At 48.1% G+C, this 20,876-nt stretch overlaps 1 protein-coding gene across 1 annotated transcript in view; it reads right to left on the bottom strand.

Moving 5' to 3' along the window:
- The window catches only part of LOC141047971 (uncharacterized), a 107,420-nt gene that overhangs the window by 70,644 nt on the left and 15,900 nt on the right, over window positions 1–20,876 (bottom strand). The window contains exons 3-4 of the mRNA XM_073543345.1: window positions 1,386–1,508; window positions 846–986 (exon numbers count right to left, since the gene is read on the bottom strand). Of these exons, the coding sequence (XP_073399446.1) occupies window positions 846–986; window positions 1,386–1,508 (264 nt within the window). The remainder of the gene's footprint in view (window positions 1–845; window positions 987–1,385; window positions 1,509–20,876) is intronic.

Consider the following 20,876-nt stretch of genomic DNA (forward strand, 5'->3'; position numbering starts at 1 on the left):
GCATTAGAAATGGGGCCCATTATGTTTGGAGCATTATTTGGGCCCATAAGACAGTGGAGCTTCATCCATGGGGACCAACATATACTGTAGCATTATGTGGAGCTCATCATATACTGTTTCAAACATTATATGGGACCAATGATTTTGTATGGAGAAATAGATGGGCCTCGTCATGAGATGTAAAAAGTGAGGTATTTTTCATTGTACTATACCGCTATTTCTCTGCCGTATCGGAGCATGATGAGTTGTGGTATGTGTTAAAGGGGCGCTCTTTCGCCCAGGGCACATGAAAACCTGCAGCCAGCCCTCCCCCCCCCACAAATTTAGCCAAATAACCCCCATTTTTCAGTGCGTAACTTGTATTATGAAGTTAATTAAGGTTGACAAGCTTAAGTAAGAAGAATTGATGCTTTTGGCATTCAAATGGGCACTGTAGGTGTGTTTCCTGTCCTCCTCTCACTGCCGACTTTTATTCCCCATTGACTTACATTGGGTTTCGTGTTTCGGGACGACCCCGACTTTTCCCTATAATCGGACGATCTTGCTCGACCCGACTTTTGGAAAAGTCGGGTTTCACTAAACGAAACGCGACCCTAAAAAAGCAAAAGTCGCTCAACTCTACTCAACACAACTACAGTTGGAGGATCTGATGGTGTAAAAAACAGGACTTCTTGTCCTGGGCTGTCACATCAAGTCACACAAGCCCCATGCTCCTTGACACATTGTTTACTGTTCAACCCAAAGACTAAGCCCTCGTCAGAGCTGCTCCTGAAGGATCTGATGGGGTAAAAATGAGGGGTTTTGTCCTAAACTGTTATATGAAATTACACGAGCTTCATACTCACCGACACAATGTTTTCCATCCAAGCCAAAGACAAAGCCCTTGTCACAGCTGCAGTTGAAGGACCCGATGGTGTTCAGACAAGTGGAGTGCGGCGGACAGGCCTGGAGCCCGGTGATCTCAGCCACCTGACATTCATCCACATCTGGAAAGAACCAGAAGGTGGTCTGCTCAGTGATGCCCATAGGGGCAGTAACTTGTCCCATCACCCACTGATTAGTGATCCCTACTGTCCTGTGATCAATGCCAGAAGATCCCTATAAAATTCTGATATATTGCAGAGAATCAATGTATCTACTGCACCAAGTATTATATGAAAATAACTCCCAATACTTACCCTCTCTCTGACTGCTCATCATCCTCTCCCTGGCATGAAATAGCTGATAACAGGGAGCAATAGACAATATTCCACTGTCCAATAATGAGCAGCTCCGCATCTAGTGACTCACGAAAGGTACGGAGCAGTGATCAAACCTCATTTGTCAGGAACACTGTAGATTATACTCTGTAGTAACATATAATATTACAGCTGGGTCCTCCTCACCCTCACAGCCAAAAGGTCCTCGGAGGAAACCCCGATGACAGCGACAGATAAACGATCCAATTGTGTTGGTGCAATTTGCGTACAGTCCACAAGGGGGCATCAGAGCAGCACATTCATCAACATCTGGGAATAAAGCAGAAGTTAGTGATATCTATAGTAAAGTGTGTGGGCAGAATTAGGAACTATATGGGCACAATATGGCACTATATGGGCACAATATATGGACACAATATAGCAGTATCTATATGAGCATAATATGGCAATATATGGTGTAGAAATGCCCGGTTGGTCCTGATTAGTCACCTGGTTAGGTATGACTAGGACCAGGCCATGTGTTCACTGGTCAGTCAGCTGGGGGAAGTTGAGCAGAGCGGCTTGTGTTGGAGCTGGAGACACCAGCCAGAATGTCTCTGAGAAGAGCCTGCCCAGGCTTTGTGCACCAATCTGCAAGTATCAGTGTTTGCTATGGACAATGGCTGTTTCGTGTGACTGCACTGGGGCCGGCTCAGCCGTGTGAGTGTCCAGGGACTGTGCTGTTCAGTTAGAGCCTGGAAACGGCCGGAATCTTATGTTTATGGTTTTCTTTTCTGTGCTGTGAATCCTGTGGAAATCCTCTATTCCATGTGTGATATAAAAGAACCCTGTGGCTTTGTGTTCCTATCCTACAATTGGTGCATGAATGCGGGCAGCTGGCCCAAACAGCACAGTAACCTACAGGCAGTGTCAGGTCGGCGCCGTTATACTGACTACACTGATACCTGTGGATGAAATTTGTCTTGTGGTTGTTCTTTAATCTTTATTTTTAGTTTATAGTTAATGATCTGCTCAAGCCCTAAGGCGGGTGTGGAGGGGGGTCTGTATGCGGTGGTCTGATTAGATATCCATAAAGCAGACTGCTGACTGGTCACTAAAGGGGGTTTTACACATAGCAATATCGCTAACAATATTGCTAAAGCATCACCGATTTGGTGAAGCAGCAGCAATATCGCTATGTGTGATACTTACCTCCGACCGGCTCCCCCGCTGTCCATCGCTGATCGCACGAGATCGCGCAGCTCCATTTCTCGTCGGGCGCTTCCTGCTGGCGCCAACGAGCGACGCGTGGACGCGGACAGAGGACGCCAGGATCGCCGCGTCTGAAAGGTAAGTATCGTCCGCTGTATCACTGCTGCATCACTGTGGGATCTTCCTGTGTGGAAGCTCACTAGCGACCATTTAGCGATGCACCAGCGATCCTGACCGGGTCGTATCGCTGGTCGGGATCGCTGGTGCATCGCTAAATGTAAAGGGGCCTTAATCCCTCACTGACCTGCCCCCTAGATTAAATAATGATTAAAGCATGAATACCTGTACATACTGAAAAAAAACCCTTCTGTAGGCAGGTGCCGGCCATGGTGCATGCTCTGCAGCAGAGTCACATGTTTACTGTGCACTTAATCCCTTTTTCTTATTTAATTGAGCAAGGGGGAAAAAATTAGCAATTTGAAAATGACACCCGCCGCGCCTGCGCAGTTACTGCTATTGGTGTATAGAGGTGATCCGATAGATGCTATTGCGCAGGTGGCGCTATCTTGCTGGAGAAGAAAAAAAGATTTCCTCCTCCAAGATGGCGCCGCCCGCACTTGCGCAGTAGCAGCTCTCGGAGATAGCCGATACCTGCTATTGCGCAGGTGGCGTCATCTTGGAGGAGGAAATCTTATCTTTTTTTTTCTTCTCCAGCAAGATAGTGTAGGAGGAGAGGCCTCCGCCGAGTACCCGGGCCGGAACCGAGGGGACCGTCTTCCAGGTTCCTGGGGTGTCTGTTTCCAGGGAGCAGAGCTAGGGGATGGACTGCTGAGACTGACAGGGCAGCTGGGGAGGAGTCCAGAGAAGAGGGGCGGAGAGGGCCAGACTGTGTGAGTCAGCAGAACGAGGGAGAAGGAGGTGAAGACTTGGGGAGGGCCAGAGAGTGAGAGCCACGAGCAGCTTCCAGAGAGGAGGACAGCGACAGGAGAGAGACTCTCGGTGGACCGCAGGGAGATGGCGCCAAGCCAACCGACAGAAGAAGACTGCTGCCTCACTCCAGCTCTCGGCTGCGGCCTACTCGCTGCCGTCCGCGGCCGAAGCTGCCTCACTCCAGCTTGCGGCTGCGGCCTCCTCGCTGCTGCCCGCAGCCACCGCCGCTTCACTCCTGACCACAGCGGTGACTCCTCCTTTGCCGTCTGCAGCTGCCACCGCCCGCTCCAGTCCACGGTAGAGACTGGTCCTGTGCCTGCTGTGGATCCTCCAGTGCGACTTCAGACTGCGCCTGTGGCCTATCAACCGCCACTTATCACCGCCGCAGCCAGTCCCTGTGAGGGTGTTGCAGCCTCCACCCTCCCACTCCCAGGCGGTATCCTGCTGCCTCTGCTGGGGGACATCCCACCCAAGAACTCTCCACGGGCCTGTTGTGTCCCTACTCCTCCTGGGCGTCGGCGGAACGCCAGAAGACTACGCCAGATCTTCAGCGGCTGGGCCCAGAAGCTGCGACGCAGAGACACCGTGGAACAGAACGCCGAGGGACATCAGGACGGATAAGTGATACATAGTGACTAAGGACCCATAGTCGGCCATTCCGCGGCCATATAGTGACCGATCTTTGCAGGATTAGTCGTGTTCTCCCAATCCTTATGTGTTTTGGCTCCCTGCGAGGACAACTACTGTTATTCTGTTGGTTGCGTAACAATAGCCCTAACGGCATTTATCTATAAAAGTTAACTTTTAAAGTCATTTCTGTCTCGCATCTCGTCACTGCATCCTGCGTACCTGCTATTACCACAATGGCACCACCAGCGCAGTAAAGATATCGGCGATCTCCGGACTTGTTGGACTTGTTTCATGCTATAATTGTCAGATGTGACTTTCCTTTGTCCTGGTGGCTATGAGCCAAGACTGTAGCATCTAATAGTCCTGTATGCCGCCAGAGACACTATGATCAACTTTGGTTCACTGTACTGACTACAGAGGAGGATGAGGAAGCCTACTCTGAGGACAGTATCTCTGACATGGAGGAGTCCCACGATAACTTTGTGACTGGCCAGCTCAGGGACTTAACACTTGATACCAAGGAAAATGTAAGTGTGTTACATAGAGATCTCCAGGAGCCTCTGTCTCTGTAACTGGCTCGGCGTAATGATCTGCTGTGCTATGAGATGAAAGTGAAGCTTCCTCAAGACCCAAGAGGCACAATTCAGGAGGTAAAATTGGCTGGTCCGAGTGAGACTGTTGAGGCCTGGGGAATGGGTACCTGAGTTAGTACCCACAGTGGAGGCCAAGTTCCTTACCCAGTGGCAGGGCCCTATAGGTGGTGGAAAAGGTTGGAGAGGTCAAGTATACCGTACACTGACCAGGAAAAAAGGAAGCCCTATGCCATTTATTATTTTAACCTGATAAAGGATAGGAACTTGATCAAAACCCCTTACTGGTTGGCCCAATCAGAAGCCAACAAGATGGGTGTCATAGGGGCAGGAACTTTTTTGCCTTTCAAAAATCAACATGGCTGGAAAATGGTACCCAAAAATATCTGCAGGTTCTCAAAGTTATAAGGTCACCCCCGTGCCGACTCGGGTCAATTTAGAGCCCTGTAGGAGTCCTGAGAATGGTGGGCTATTTCAGGCTCTTAAGCTGCCACCATGTAGGACCTGTGAAGTGGCAGATTGTACCCAGCCCCCGATTTTGGTCAGGGAAAGGGGTATGTCAGTAACCTAGTGTTAAATCCAAGCTTTATAGGTCCTGATTAGTCACCTGGATAGTTATGACTAGAAACAGGCCATGTGTTTACTGGCCAGTCAGCTGGGGGAAGCTGAGCAGAATGCGTCATGTTGGAGCTGGAGAGATACCAGCCAGAGTCTCTGAGAAGAGTTTGCCCAGGCCGGCTGCCGAGAAACGGAAGTTTCTCTGGTTCCTATGGACTATAGCTGTTCTGTGGGACTGAGCTGGGGCCAGCGCAGCCGTGTGTGAGTGTCCAGGGTCTGTGCTGTTCAGGTAGCGCCTGGAAAAGGCCGAGATTTTAGGTTCATGGTCTTGTTTTCATTACAGAGCAACCTGTGGAAATAAGCACTATTCCATGTAGAACCTTGTGGCTTTGTGTTCCAAGTGGCTACCCTACAAAGGACACATTATGCTCTATGTGAATACAATAGTAAATCCCGTGGACACAATATGGCACTATACGCGCACTATGTGGACACAATATGGCGCTATATGGGCATTATGTGGACACAATATGGCGCTATATGGACACTATGTGTACACAATATGGCGCTATATGGGCACTATATGGACACAATATGGCACTATATGGGCACTACATGGACACAATATGGCACTATATGAGCTCTATGTGGACACAATATGGCACTAAATGGGCACTATGTGGACATAATATGGCGCTATATGGGCACTATATGGACACAATATGGCACTTGGGCTCTGTGTGGACACAATATGGCACTATACGCGCACTATATGGGCTCTATGTGGACATAATATGGCGCTATATGGGCACTATATGGACACAATATGGCACTTGGGCTGTGTGGACACAATATGGCACTATACGCGCACTATGTGGACACAATATGGCACTATACGTGCACTATGTGGACACAATATGGCGCTATATGGGCACTATATGGACACAATATGGCACTATATGTGCACTACGTGGACACAATATGGCGCTATATGGGCACTATATGGACACAATATGGCACTATATGAGCTCTATGTGGACACAATATGGCACTAAATGGGCACTATGTGGACATAATATGGCGCTATATGGGCACTATATGGACACAATATGGCACTTGGGCTCTGTGTGGACACAATATGGCACTATACGCGCACTATATGGGCTCTATGTGGACATAATATGGCGCTATATGGGCACTATATGGACACAATATGGCACTATATGAGCTCTATGTGGACACAATATGGCACTAAATGGGCACTATGTGGACATAATATGGCGCTATATGGGCACTATATGGACACAATATGGCACTTGGGCTCTGTGTGGACACAATATGGCACTATACGCGCACTATATGGGCTCTATGTGGACATAATATGGCGCTATATGGGCACTATATGGACACAATATGGCACTTGGGCTGTGTGGACACAATATGGCACTATACGCGCACTATGTGGACACAATATGGCACTATACGTGCACTATGGGGACACAATATGGCGCTATATGGGCACTATATGGACACAATATGGCACTATATGTGCACTATGTGGACACAATATGGCGCTATATGGGCACTATATGGACACAATATGGCACTATGTGAACACAATATGGCACTATATTGGCACTATGTGAACACAATATGGCACTATATGGGCACTATATGGACACAATATGGCACTTTTGGGCACTCTGTGAACACAATATGGCTCTTTTGGGCTCTGTGTGGAAACAATATGGCACTTTTGGGCTCTGTGTGGACACAATATAGCACTATACACGCACTATGTTAACACAATATGGCAGTATATGGGCACTATGTGAACGCAATATGGCGCTATATGGGCACTATGTGAACACAATATGGCACTTTTGGGCTCTGTGTGAACACAATATGCCACTTTTCGGCTCTGTGTGGACACAATATAGCACTATACACGCACTATGTGAACACAATATGGAAGTATATGGGCACTATGTGAACAAAATATGGCACTATATGGGCACAATATAGCACTATACGCCTCTATGTGAACACGATATGGCGCTGTATTGGCACTATGTGAACACAATATGGCACTATATGGGCACTATGTGGACACAATATGGTGCTATATGGGCACTATATGGACACAATATAGCACTACGTGCACTATGTGAACACGATATGGCGCTATATTGGCACTATGTGAGCACAATATGGCATTTTTGGACACTCTGTGGACACAATATGGCACTATATGGGCACTATGTGGACACAATATGGAACTATATGGGCACTATGTGAACACAATATGGCACTATATGGGCACTATGTGGACACAATATGGCACTATATGGGCACTATGTGGACGCAATATGGCACTTTTGGGCTCTATGTGGACACAATATGACGCTATATGGGCACTATATGGACACAATATGGCGCTATATGGGCACTATGTGGACACAATATGGCACTTTATGGGCACTATGTGGACACAATATGACGCTATATGGGCACTATGTGGACACAATATGGCACTTTATGGGCATTATGTGGACACAATATGGCACTATATGGGCACTATGTGGACACAATATGGCGCTATATGGGCTCTGTGTGGACACAATATGGCGCTATATGAGCTCTATGTGGACACAATATGGCACTTTTGGGCTCTATGTGGACACAATATGGCGCTATATGGGCTCTATGTGGACACAATATGGCGCTATATGGGCTCTGTGTGGACACAATATGGCGCTATATGGGCACTATATGGACACAATATGGCACTTTTGGGCTCTATGTGGACACAATATGGCGCTATATGAGCTCTATGTGGACACAATATGGCGCTATATGGGCACTATATGGACACAATATGGCGCTATATGGGCTCTGTGTGGACACAATATGGCACTATATGAGCACTATGTGGACACAATATGGCGCTATATGGGCTCTGTGTGGACACAATATGGTGCTATATGGGCTCTGTGTGGACACAATATGGCGCTATATGGGCTCTGTGTAGACACAATATGGCACTATATGTGGAATATATGGACACAATATAGCACTATATGGGCACTATGTGGACACAATATGGCGCTATATGGGCACTATGTGGACACAATATGGCACTTTTGGGCTCTATGTGGACACAATATGGCACTTTTGGACACTGTGGACACAATATGGCATTATATGGGCTCTATGTGTACACAATATGGCGCTATATGGGCACTATGTGAACACAATATGGCACTTTTGGGCTCTTTGTGTACACAATATGGCGCTATATGGGCACTATATGGACACACTATAGCACTATACGCGCACTATGTGGGCACAATATGGCACTTTTGGGCTCTATGTGGACACAATATGGCACTTTTGGGCTCTATGTGGACACAATATGGCACTTTTCGGCACTATGTGGACACAATATGGCGCTATATGGGCTCTGTGTGGACACAATATGGCGCTATATGAGCTCTATGTGGACACAATATGGCACTTTTGGGCTCTATGTGGACACAATATGGCGCTATATGGGCTCTATGTGGACACAATATGGCACTATATGGGCTCTGTGTGGACACAATATGGCGCTATATGGGCACTATATGGACACAATATGGCACTTTTGGGCTCTATGTGGACACAATATGGCGCTATATGAGCTCTATGTGGACACAATATGGCGCTATATGGGCACTATATGGACACAATATGGCGCTATATGAGCTCTATGTGGACACAATATGGCACTTTTGGGCTCTATGTGGACACAATATGGCGCTATATGGGCTCTATGTGGACACAATATGGCGCTATATGGGCTCTGTGTGGACACAATATGGCGCTATATGGGCACTATATGGACACAATATGGCACTTTTGGGCTCTATGTGGACACAATATGGCGCTATATGAGCTCTATGTGGACACAATATGGCGCTATATGGGCACTATCTGGACACAATATGGCGCTATATGGGCTCTGTGTGGACACAATATGGCACTATATGAGCACTATGTGGACACAATATGGCGCTATATGGGCTCTGTGTGGACACAATATGGTGCTATATGGGCTCTGTGTGGACACAATATGGCGCTATATGGGCTCTGTGTAGACACAGTATGGCACTATATGTGGAATATATGGACACAATATAGCACTATATGGGCACTATGTGGACACAATATGGCGCTATATGGGCACTATGTGGACACAATATGGCACTTTTGGGCTCTATGTGGACACAATATGGCACTTTTGGACACTGTGGACACAATATGGCATTATATGGGCTCTATGTGTACACAATATGGCGCTATATGGGCACTATGTGAACACAATATGGCACTTTTGGGCTCTTTGTGTACACAATATGGCGCTATATGGGCACTATATGGACACACTATAGCACTATACGCGCACTATGTGGGCACAATATGGCACTTTTGGGCTCTATGTGGACACAATATGGCACTTTTGGGCTCTATGTGGACACAATATGGCACTTTTCGGCACTATGTGGACACAATATGGCGCTATATGGGCTCTGTGTGGACACAATATGGCGCTATATGAGCTCTATGTGGACACAATATGGCACTTTTGGGCTCTATGTGGACACAATATGGCGCTATATGGGCTCTATGTGGACACAATATGGCGCTATATGGGCTCTGTGTGGACACAATATGGCGCTATATGGGCACTATATGGACACAATATGGCACTTTTGGGCTCTATGTGGACACAATATGGCGCTATATGAGCTCTATGTGGACACAATATGGCGCTATATGGGCACTATATGGACACAATATGGCGCTATATGGGCTCTGTGTGGACACAATATGGCACTATATGAGCACTATGTGGACACAATATGGCGCTATAGGGGCTCTGTGTGGACACAATATGGTGCTATATGGGCTCTGTGTGGACACAATATGGCGCTATATGGGCTCTGTGTAGACACAATATGGCACTATATGTGGAATATATGGACACAATATAGCACTATATGGGCACTATGTGGACACAATATGGCGCTATATGGGCACTATGTGGACACAATATGGCACTTTTGGACACTGTGGACACAATATGGCATTATATGGGCTCTATGTGTACACAATATGGCGCTATATGGGCACTATGTGAACACAATATGGCACTTTTGGGCTCTTTGTGTACACAATATGGCGCTATATGGGCACTATATGGACACACTATAGCACTATACGCGCACTATGTGGGCACAATATGGCACTTTTGGGCTCTATGTGGACACAATATGGCACTTTTGGGCTCTATGTGGACACAATATGGCACTTTTGGGCACTATGTGGACACAATATGGCGCTATATGGGCTCTGTGTGGACACAATATGGCGCTATATGAGCTCTATGTGGACACAATATGGCACTTTTGGGCTCTATGTGGACACAATATGGCGCTATATGGGCTCTATGTGGACACAATATGGCGCTATATGGGCTCTGTGTGGACACAATATGGCGCTATATGGGCACTATATGGACACAATATGGCACTTTTGGGCTCTATGTGGACACAATATGGCGCTATATGAGCTCTATGTGGACACAATATGGCGCTATATGGGCACTATATGGACACAATATGGCGCTATATGGGCTCTGTGTGGACACAATATGGCACTATATGAGCACTATGTGGACACAATATGGCGCTATATGGGCTCTGTGTGGACACAATATGGTGCTATATGGGCTCTGTGTGGACACAATATGGCGCTATATGGGCTCTGTGTAGACACAATATGGCACTATATGTGGAATATATGGACACAATATAGCACTATATGGGCACTATGTGGACACAATATGGCGCTATATGGGCACTATGTGGACACAATATGGCACTTTTGGACACTGTGGACACAATATGGCACTTTTGGACACTGTGGACACAATATGGCATTATATGGGCTCTATGTGTACACAATATGGCGCTATATGGGCACTATGTGAACACAATATGGCACTTTTGGGCTCTTTGTGTACACAATATGGCGCTATATGGGCACTATATGGACACACTATAGCACTATAAGCGCACTATGTGGGCACAATATGGCACTTTTGGGCTCTATGTGGACACAATATGGCACTTTTGGGCTCTATGTGGACACAATATGGCGCTATATGGGCACTATATGGACACAATATGGCACTATATGAGCACTATGTGGACACAATATGGCGCTATATGGGCTCTGTGTGGACACAATATGGCACTATATGAGCACTATGTGGACACAATATGGCGCTATATGGGCTCTGTGTGGACACAATATGGTGCTATATGGGCTCTGTGTGGACACAATATGGCGCTATATGGGCTCTGTGTAGACACAATATGGCACTATATGTGGAATATATGGACACAATATAGCACTATATGGGCACTATGTGGACACAATATGGCGCTATATGGGCACTATGTGGACACAATATGGTGCTATATGGGCTCTATGTGGACACAATATGGCGCTATATGGGCTCTGTGTGGACACAATATGGCACTATATGAGCACTATGTGGACACAATATGGCGCTATATGGGCTCTGTGTGGACACAATATGGCACTATATGAGCACTATGTGGACACAATATGGCGCTATATGGGCTCTGTGTGGACACAATATGGTGCTATATGGGCTCTGTGTGGACACAATATGGCGCTATATGGGCTCTGTGTAGACACAATATGGCACTATATGTGGAATATATGGACACAATATAGCACTATATGGGCACTATGTGGACACAATATGGCGCTATATGGGCACTATGTGGACACAATATGGCACTTTTGGGCTCTATGTGGACACAATATGGCACTTTTGGACACTGTGGACACAATATGGCATTATATGGGCTCTATGTGTACACAATATGGCGCTATATGGGCACTATGTGAACACAATATGGCACTTTTGGGCTCTTTGTGTACACAATATGGCGCTATATGGGCACTATATGGACACACTATAGCACTATACGCGCACTATGTGGGCACAATATGGCACTTTTGGGCTCTATGTGGACACAATATGGCACTTTTGGGCTCTATGTGGACACAATATGGCACTTTTGGGCTCTATGTGGACACAATATGGCACTTTTGGACACTGTGGACACAATATGGCATTATATGGGCTCTATGTGTACACAATATGGCGCTATATGGGCACTATGTGAACACAATATGGCACTTTTGGGCTCTATGTGTACACAATATGGCGCTATATGGGCACTATATGGACACACTATAGCACTATATGCGCACTATGTGGGCACAATATGGCACTTTTGGGCTCTATGTGGACACAATATGGCACTTTTGGGCTCTATGTGGACACAATATGGCACTTTTGGGCACCATATAGACACTAAGTGGACATTATGTAGAAGCAAAATACATTAAGTGGGCGCCATATATACTGATCATTAAATAGAATGAAATTGGGGATTGCAGAACAACAGGTTGTAAGAAAAGCCGCAGTGCTCAATGTCAAGCAGCAGCACCAAGAGCAAAATAAGATTTTAGAAAATAAAAAAAAAGAGAAATAAAACCTAAGGTATCCGTGTAAGAGGGGACAGACCTGCAGGCAGGCGGCAGCGCTGCACCATGATCGCATATATAATGGGTATATATGTATATAAAGTTGGCCATATAGGAGTGTGGAGTCACTGGTCTCCTGGGGCCCAACAAGTTGGGAGGAAGCGGATTAAGTGATCCCGACGTGAGGCTGGCGAGGCTGGACTGTGTAGGAGACTGTGGTGCCACCAAGCATGCTGGAAGCATTATCTGCTCTCCAGCCGATCACCTGATGGCGCTGCTCTGGTTTCAGATGTGGTGTACCGCGCCTCCCTGCAGAGCGGGACAGGAACCTGTGTGTCGTGGACGGGCGTGTTTCTTGTGCTCCAGCAACAGGCGTAGTTGCACCAGCTCCTCGGCATCTACGTGCACCACCATCAGCACTTCCACTTCCCCGTCTCTTGACACACGACCTTACACGTTTTTAATTGCTTGGTCTCTTGAAAATCATTTGTTTTTAATAAAATAAAAAAATTGGGCACCTGCCACAATCAAATCAGATTTTGGGAGTTTACTCCAGAATAATGTAAGGCCTCTTACACACTTCAGTTTTTTGTGTCAGTTAAAATCCGCCAAAAAGGCGGAAAAGCGGATCCGTTCCTAACTGATGTGAACGGATGCCACAGGATCCGGATCCACAGAATGAAGAATTTTAAAGGAACCGCTGGGCCGGGAAGGAGAGAGAGAGACAGAGAGAGAGAGATCCGCAACAAAATGGATCCAACGGATGGCCATCCGTCAAGATCCGTCAGTAATGCAACTCAATGGGGAAAAAAAACGGATCCGCAAAGAAAAATGGCGGATCCGTTTTTTTCAAAACCTGGCGGATTTTGACTGATGGTCAAAAACGGAAGTGTGAAAGAGGCCTAACAGAGAGAAAGCAAAAGTGTGTGGATGGCAATCAAACACAATCCAGAAAAAAGCTTCAATGCTTTTTTCCAGCTTCAGAGATCACAGAAATGTTCAAAGACCAAGTAACACTGTAAGGCCGGTCACACTTGCGAGTGCAATGCCAGAAACTCGCGCATCAATACCCGACACTGCCACCGGCACCCGGGACCAGGGCTGCGGCTGCATGTATTTGTATGTATTTTTAACCCCTTCACGACAGAACTTTTTTCATTTTTGCGGTTCTGTTTTTCATTCCCCTTATTCCCAGAGCCATAACTTTTTGTTTTTCCATCAATATGGCTATGTTAGAGCTTGTTTTTTGCGGGATGAGTTGTACTTTTGAACGACACCATTGGTATTACCATATTATGTACTCAAAAACAAATCGTGTTTCACATCCCTGACCAATTCCCTAAAAGGCCTGACCCCCAAATTAATTCCGCCCACATGAAGAACCAAAATGTCGGGAGCCTTGTCCAGATGAGCGCTGTTATGGATCTCTCGCAGCACTCTGCCCCACGTCATCCCCGAAAGCCAAGCCATCTGACGACTGCTGTACTCCTGGGAAAACCAAGCTGCCTGCCCTCCTTCCTCACATCGGCCCGCACCGCTCCCCAATGGACGTACAAATGGCCAAATATCCAAACCAGCCATTGATTGGAACCTATAAATGGAGCCAACAAAACAATCTTATCAAAAAACCACAATCGAACATAATGAAATAAACATTACGGACCCGCGCCTGAGAACGCCTCCTCAGGCCTGACATAACCACGAAAACACCTCGACCGTCATCTGCCAATACGCTTCAGAGCTTCAGCTCCAAGCCCACCTACTGCCACTTCCATTGCCGCCCCAATATGAAAAGAATGAGCGTCGAAACGCGATTCGTCCAATCCCAACTTTCGCAAGGCACGTGTGAAAACAGCAGTAAATTGTTCCCTGGACAAAAAGGAACCATCCTCATGGCATAACAATGGACCATCAGAGCAGGGCTGTAAAGCATGAAAACTAAGTAAAGAAGCCACAGGACACATTAAAGAATCCTGACCGGGCCCAAGAGCACCCGCATGCCCTTGCCTTCTTGATCTGTTTTTGACCTCCGTAACCAAAATTCCACCCCACTCTCAGTGTGAACCACGTCCCTAGCCCAACCCTAAGCGCCCCAAAGAATGCCAACGAAAAAGCCAGCCTAAAAAGACAAATTTCGAAAAAAGAACTATAACTGTATTCCAAACCCCCCCCCCCCCAACCTTAACAAGAGGCCAAAAGTGACCGGACGCCTCGTATCCCCTTGGCTCCTACTTCTTCTAAGCCTTTTACTGCCTGTCGTACTAGGAACAATTTTGTCAATTCAGGTTGGCCCCGCAGTCTAAAACCAAAAGCGAGGGCGGCCATTATGTACGAGACCTTCGTCGAGGACCTACCAGCCACAGACCCATGTCCTAACCATGAAAGCAAAATGCCCACCTGATGCTCAGGTGGCACCGGACCGAAACTAGCATCCAGCAAACCCTCCCAAGAATCCCATACCGCCTGATACACAGCCCAAGTCTTGGGATCGAGCGAGGCCCTGATTAAAGAATCGGCGGCACGGATACCACATTCCAAAGTGCTTCCCGGCAATCCAGACCCTCGGATTAAGCCTTGGGCACCAACACACGGAAATGTTCCCACTGTGAACGAGAAAGAGAATTAGCATCTCATTCTTGACCCCAGGCACATGCGACGCAGTTACTTGAGAATTTACAGACAGACAAGACAAAACCAATTGGCGAAGCACCTGAACTACCTGCGGCGAGGACGCTGAAATGCTGTTAATGGCACACACCACTCCCTGATTGTCGCAATTGAAACGTACCCGCCTATTCCGAAACTTCTCCTTCCATAAATTGACAGCCACCAAGATCGGAAAGATCTCCAAGAAAGCGATATTCTAAACTAAACCAGACAAGAACCAGTCAGCCGGCCTCCTTGCCGAACACCATTGGCCTTTAAAGTAAGCACCAAAACCGACACCACCAGCCGCATCCGTAAACAACTCCAAAACATCATTGTCCACAGTCTCCTCCATAATCAATGAATGGCCATTGTACTGCTCTAGAAAGGACTGCCACATGGCAAGGTCAGCTCTGTGATCCGCTGAAAATCGAACAAAATGATGTGGCGCCCGGACGCCTGCAGTAGCACCAGCCAAACGTCGAGAAAAAACTCGCCCCATAGGAATGATACGACAGGCAAAGTTCAATTTCCCGAGCAATGACTGCAAGTCCCTCAACATCAATTTCTTTAAACACCGCGCCCTTGCCACCTCCTGCGGTAACGCAATTAATTTGTCTTCAGGCAAATGGAATTCCCACTTAACGGAATCGATAACAATGCCCAGAAAACGCAAACAAGTACTGGGGCCTTCCGTTTTCTCTGAGGCCAAGGGCACCCCAAACTTCGCCATTACCCACTCCAATGTCTGCAAAATGCTCAAACAACGAGACGACTCCTCTGGGCCTACACATAAAAAGTCATCCAAGTAATGGATGACCGACTCAAAACCAGAAACATCGCGAGCTACCCATCCCAGAAACTAACTAAATGCCTCAAAATACGCACATGACAGGGAACAGCCCATAGGCAAACATCGATCAACATAAAACTCTCCATTCCAAAAACAACCGAGCAACTCCGAACTATCCGGGTGAACCGGCAGCAAACAAAAGGCAGATTCAATGTCTGTCTTCGCCATAAGAGCCCCTTTTCCGCATGCCCTAACCCACCTCTCCGCCTCATCGAAGGATGCGTAAACCACCGAGCAAAGCTCGGGATCAATACCATTGTTTATTGACAATCCCCAAGGGAAAGAAAGATCATGGATGAGACGAAATTTATTCGTCTCCTTTTTGGGCACCACTCCTAACGGCGAAACTACTAGGTCTTCAAATGGGGGAGAACTAAATGGACCAGCCATGCAACCCAAAGCGACCTCTTTGCCTAATTTTTCCGAAACAACATCCCCATGAACCATAGCAGAACGCAGATTCTTAAGAACCCAAGGTAGAACAAAAGGCGGAGGGGGAATTTCAAAACCTACTGAAAAACCGGAAAGCAACAACGCCGCTTTTTTCCTAAGCGGGTATTTGGCGCCCCTGAGGCTCAGTCGCCACAGAGGTACTGCACCTTCTCCTAAGGTGTAGTGCCCCACCAACTAGGTAAGTTGGGAACTCCTTTCCACACTCCATCACTTGCATCCCACACAACAGGGTAGTTCTGCACAACCACATTGAGGTGTCTCTCTCCTCCTAAACATTAGGAGTGCCTTGGTGGTTCCCTGCATGGAACACTGGATGTGCTGGGAGGTGGGTGGAGTTGAGATCCATATAAAAGGTTGGGAAGGTTTAGAATTACAGATCAGTCTGAGTTCAGTCTGGACAGTCAGTCAGGAGAGTCTGAGTATGGGTCCGAGAGGAAGGAGATCCCTAGAAGAGGGAGAGAAGAAGGAGTGCTGCAGCTGCCTCAGTGATCTGTGCCAGCTGGCACGGGAAAGGAACAGAAGGAGAAAGAAGTAGAACTGCAACCTAAGCTTCCATAGGATAGAGGAGTATAGGGAACAGAGAGGAGTTGTGGGTCGGAAGAGGAACCCTGCCTATAGGTTCTCAGCGCAAGGTCGGGGCCCGGTCCCCGAGGTTGAATGGGCACTTATGGTTCAGCAGCAGACACCGGTGGAGTAGTTGGCTGTAAATGCACTACTCCCATCTAAGATTTGGGGCACAACAGTAACTGAATAGAGAGACAGGACTCCGGAGAAGGGAGTCCCCGAGAGAGGCTACAGCTGTCTGCCATACAAGTAGAGTTGTTAGGAACATCTGACAGGAGGAACTCCAGAGTATCACGGTACTGGAGCTCTTCATACCTTAAGGCGCAATAGAGGAGTCGTTCAGGAGAGGTACATGTTGGCGGAGTGTTGGAGAGGAGAATCCTGACTTGCCCGGGAGGTTGATTGAGTCTCTGCCCCGGAGGACACGGCACAGAGGCAAGCACCAGTGTGTACCACGGACTGTGAGTAAAGCTTTGGAACTGCAAGCCCTGGTGTCTTCCATTCATTTGTGCGCTAACACCGTCAGCACCGCTACATCTGGGTATCAACATTCCTCACACCGCCTGCACCTATTCTCATCTATTGCCATTACACTGCCCTGGGGCTACAGCTTCACCTGTGGAGAGCTACACCATCTATGCTGCAACACACCATCAGCCCCAGAGGATCTGCACGCAGTGTTGGCTTAACATCTTGCTTGCCAAACACCACAGGTGGCGTCACGAACTATCACATAATCTACATCACAAACCACCATTGATTTGGGCGCCCAGGGCCACGGACCGGGTCACCGCTGCTGTGACACCTTTCTCCCAGACACCGGCCCGGTACCGAGTACCCCACAGCCCTGGGAGGGTGACCCAGGTACCTATTTAGATAGGGGACCATCTTTGCTAACTTCACTGGAGTAACCCCCTTGAGAATTGGCCCCCCAGGCTTAAGCTTTCCTTTCTTGAAACATTTTGCAGCCCCGTGTGAGGTACCATTGCAGTGGGAGCAGTTGTGCTTAAACTTGCAATTGGCCCCAAACTTACACTGCCCATCATTGAACTGCCAGCACAAACCTGACTTTTGACCCCCTGTCTGACTTCCAGTCCCTGAAGAGGAAGATTGACTGCTGCCGAGGCCGGAATGCCCAGCCCCCCCTTGAAAGGAATTACCAGTTCTATTAGCTGCCGTAATCTTTAACCACAGGCCTATATCCTTCTGATCCCACCGAATTACCAGCCTTATCGCCTTACGCTGGCAAAAGTGCTCATCGTAACGGAGCCATGCCTGACCGCCATAGCACCTATGAGCGTCACCGATGGAATCCACATAACAAAAAAGGGAGGAACAACACTCCGGCGCCCGCTCCCCAATAACGCTCGCCAATATGGCAAAAGCTTGAAGCCAATTAACAAACGTTTGAGGGATCAAACGCCATCTGCGCTTCTCCTCTTCGTCCTTTTTACTCTCATCTTTTTTCCCCTTGTCTAAATTTAATTTTTATAAAGGAAGCAGTGAAAAAATTTCCACATACTCATCCTTCCATATCTTTTCCTGTACCTCCTTCTTTAAATGTGCCCCCAAAGGCCCCTCAAAACATACATACACCTCCCCATGGGCCCTATCATCTAAATGGATCCGGCACTCCTTCTTTTCCGTCTGTACAGACACAGACACCAGGGTTGAAAGGCTACTTGAAACCGCAACTGGCCCATTCTGAGAAAAAGCCCCCCCAACGGACTGAGCCATCCATGCTGATAAATGCCCTGGCGCCGCCACTCCCCTCTCTAAACGACCAAGTAAATCCTGCACGCTTGCTAACAGTTCCCCTACAGACGCATTTGAACCAGTACCCGAAACTTCTACACCCCTGTCCTCAACCCCAATACCCTGACCTGCACTTAGCATCGACGACCCCCGTAACTGCTGAGACGAACAAAACATGGCGCTGAACTCACCAGGCTGCAAAAGGGCTGTGACCCCTCCAGCAGGAAAAATGGAGTCCTGATGACCTTCTGTCCTGGCATCTGAAGGTCCCCCACCAGATGATGGCACCACAGAGCATGCAGGTGCGCCAGGCGAATGATCCGACTGGGTAGGAGTAGCCCCATAATGCTGAGACGGACCCTCAAGCCATGCGTGCGCCGAACTGTCCACAGTCCGCAACCTGACATCCGCGACACTTTGCGTCCTTCCTGGTCCCCTTAGAGCGGTAAGGCAGCCCGCTGTTGCGGCAGTCAGGGCCGAAACTGCTGCGTCCGATTGCGGGTCACCGGATCCCCTCCTGCTTCCGACGGCGTCGCAGCCGTTCGCGACACTGGAGCAACGCAGCGGCGTCCCTCGCTGACGTCAGGGCTCCCAGAAGACCCGGTGCGTGTAAGCTCCGCTGAGCTCAGCTTGACTGTAGGATTCCTCCCAGCCCGGAGCCGGCTGGCCCGAGTATTTGTTGGCGCCCGGGCTGGAGGGTCCCTGGAGGGGCTCCTGCGCCTCCGTCGAGACTGAGGGGCGACGTCGGGCGACAGCCTCTCAGGAGGCCTCGCGCATCGAGAAGGCCGCCCGCGCGCAGAGGGCTCCCCCGCTGGACCAGATGATCTTAAAATACCGGCAATCTGCTCCTCTAGCCAGCCCTGAGGCTGCGATGTGGCAGCAGCCCTCAAGCTCTCCAGGAGCCGGTCGACGTCTGACATGGTGGCGATGAGGACCGAATTCCTCCAGGGAGAGCGGAAAATGGTAGGTTACACCCCCAATCCAGGCCGAATAACGGCCCCCACCAAAAACGCCCCCTAATTAGCATCCCTTCTCATCAGCCCCCATTGTCATGCAGGGTTCCGCCCATGCCTGGGTGGGAGGGGGACCCGGCTCCAGCTCCGGCATTCACTTTCTCCAGGTTATTACGAGTTCATAGACACCAAACATGTCTAGGTTCTTTTTTATTTAAGTGGTGAAAAAAATCCAAATTGTGTTATAAATAAATTGTTGCAGATACGATCTTTTGATCGCCTGCATTTTAATGCAATGTTGCGGCAACCAAAAAAAGGTAATTCTGGCGTTTCTACTTTTTTCTCGTTATGCCGTTTAACAATTGGGCTAATACTTTTTTTATATTGATATATTGGAGCGATTCTGAACACGGTGATACCAAATATGTGTAGGTTTGAATTTTTTTTTTGCTTTATTTTGAATGGGGCAAAAGGGAGGTTATCTGATGATTAGATCACCTGTATGTAGCAGAATTGCTGGCTTGCTAAGAACGCCGATCACCAGGCGGCGCTCATAGCAATCTGGTATTGACAATCATAGAGGTTTCCAGGAGACTTCTGGTCGTCATTCCAACCTATCGGTGACCCGCGATCACGTGACGGGGGTCACCGATGGTTGGATTTCTGGCACGAATGTCGGAATTGCATGTTATATACAGCTGTCACTGGCATTTAACGGGTTAATAGCTGCGGGTGGATCACGATTCCACCCGCGCTGTTTCAGGCACATGTCAGCTGTTAAAAACAGCTGACATGTACCGGGAAAGATGAGGGCTCAGCACCGGTCATGCGACATACTAGTACGGCACATGTCGTGAAGGGGTCAAAAGCTTTTTATCACTTTTAGAGATCACAGAAATTTTCATAGAGCCCGTAACACTGT

This window comes from Dendrobates tinctorius, unplaced genomic scaffold (genome assembly GCF_039654945.1).
Source record: "Dendrobates tinctorius isolate UK_male_01 unplaced genomic scaffold, ASM3965494v1 ptg000130l, whole genome shotgun sequence".
Classification (NCBI taxonomy): domain Eukaryota; kingdom Metazoa; phylum Chordata; class Amphibia; order Anura; family Dendrobatidae; genus Dendrobates; species Dendrobates tinctorius.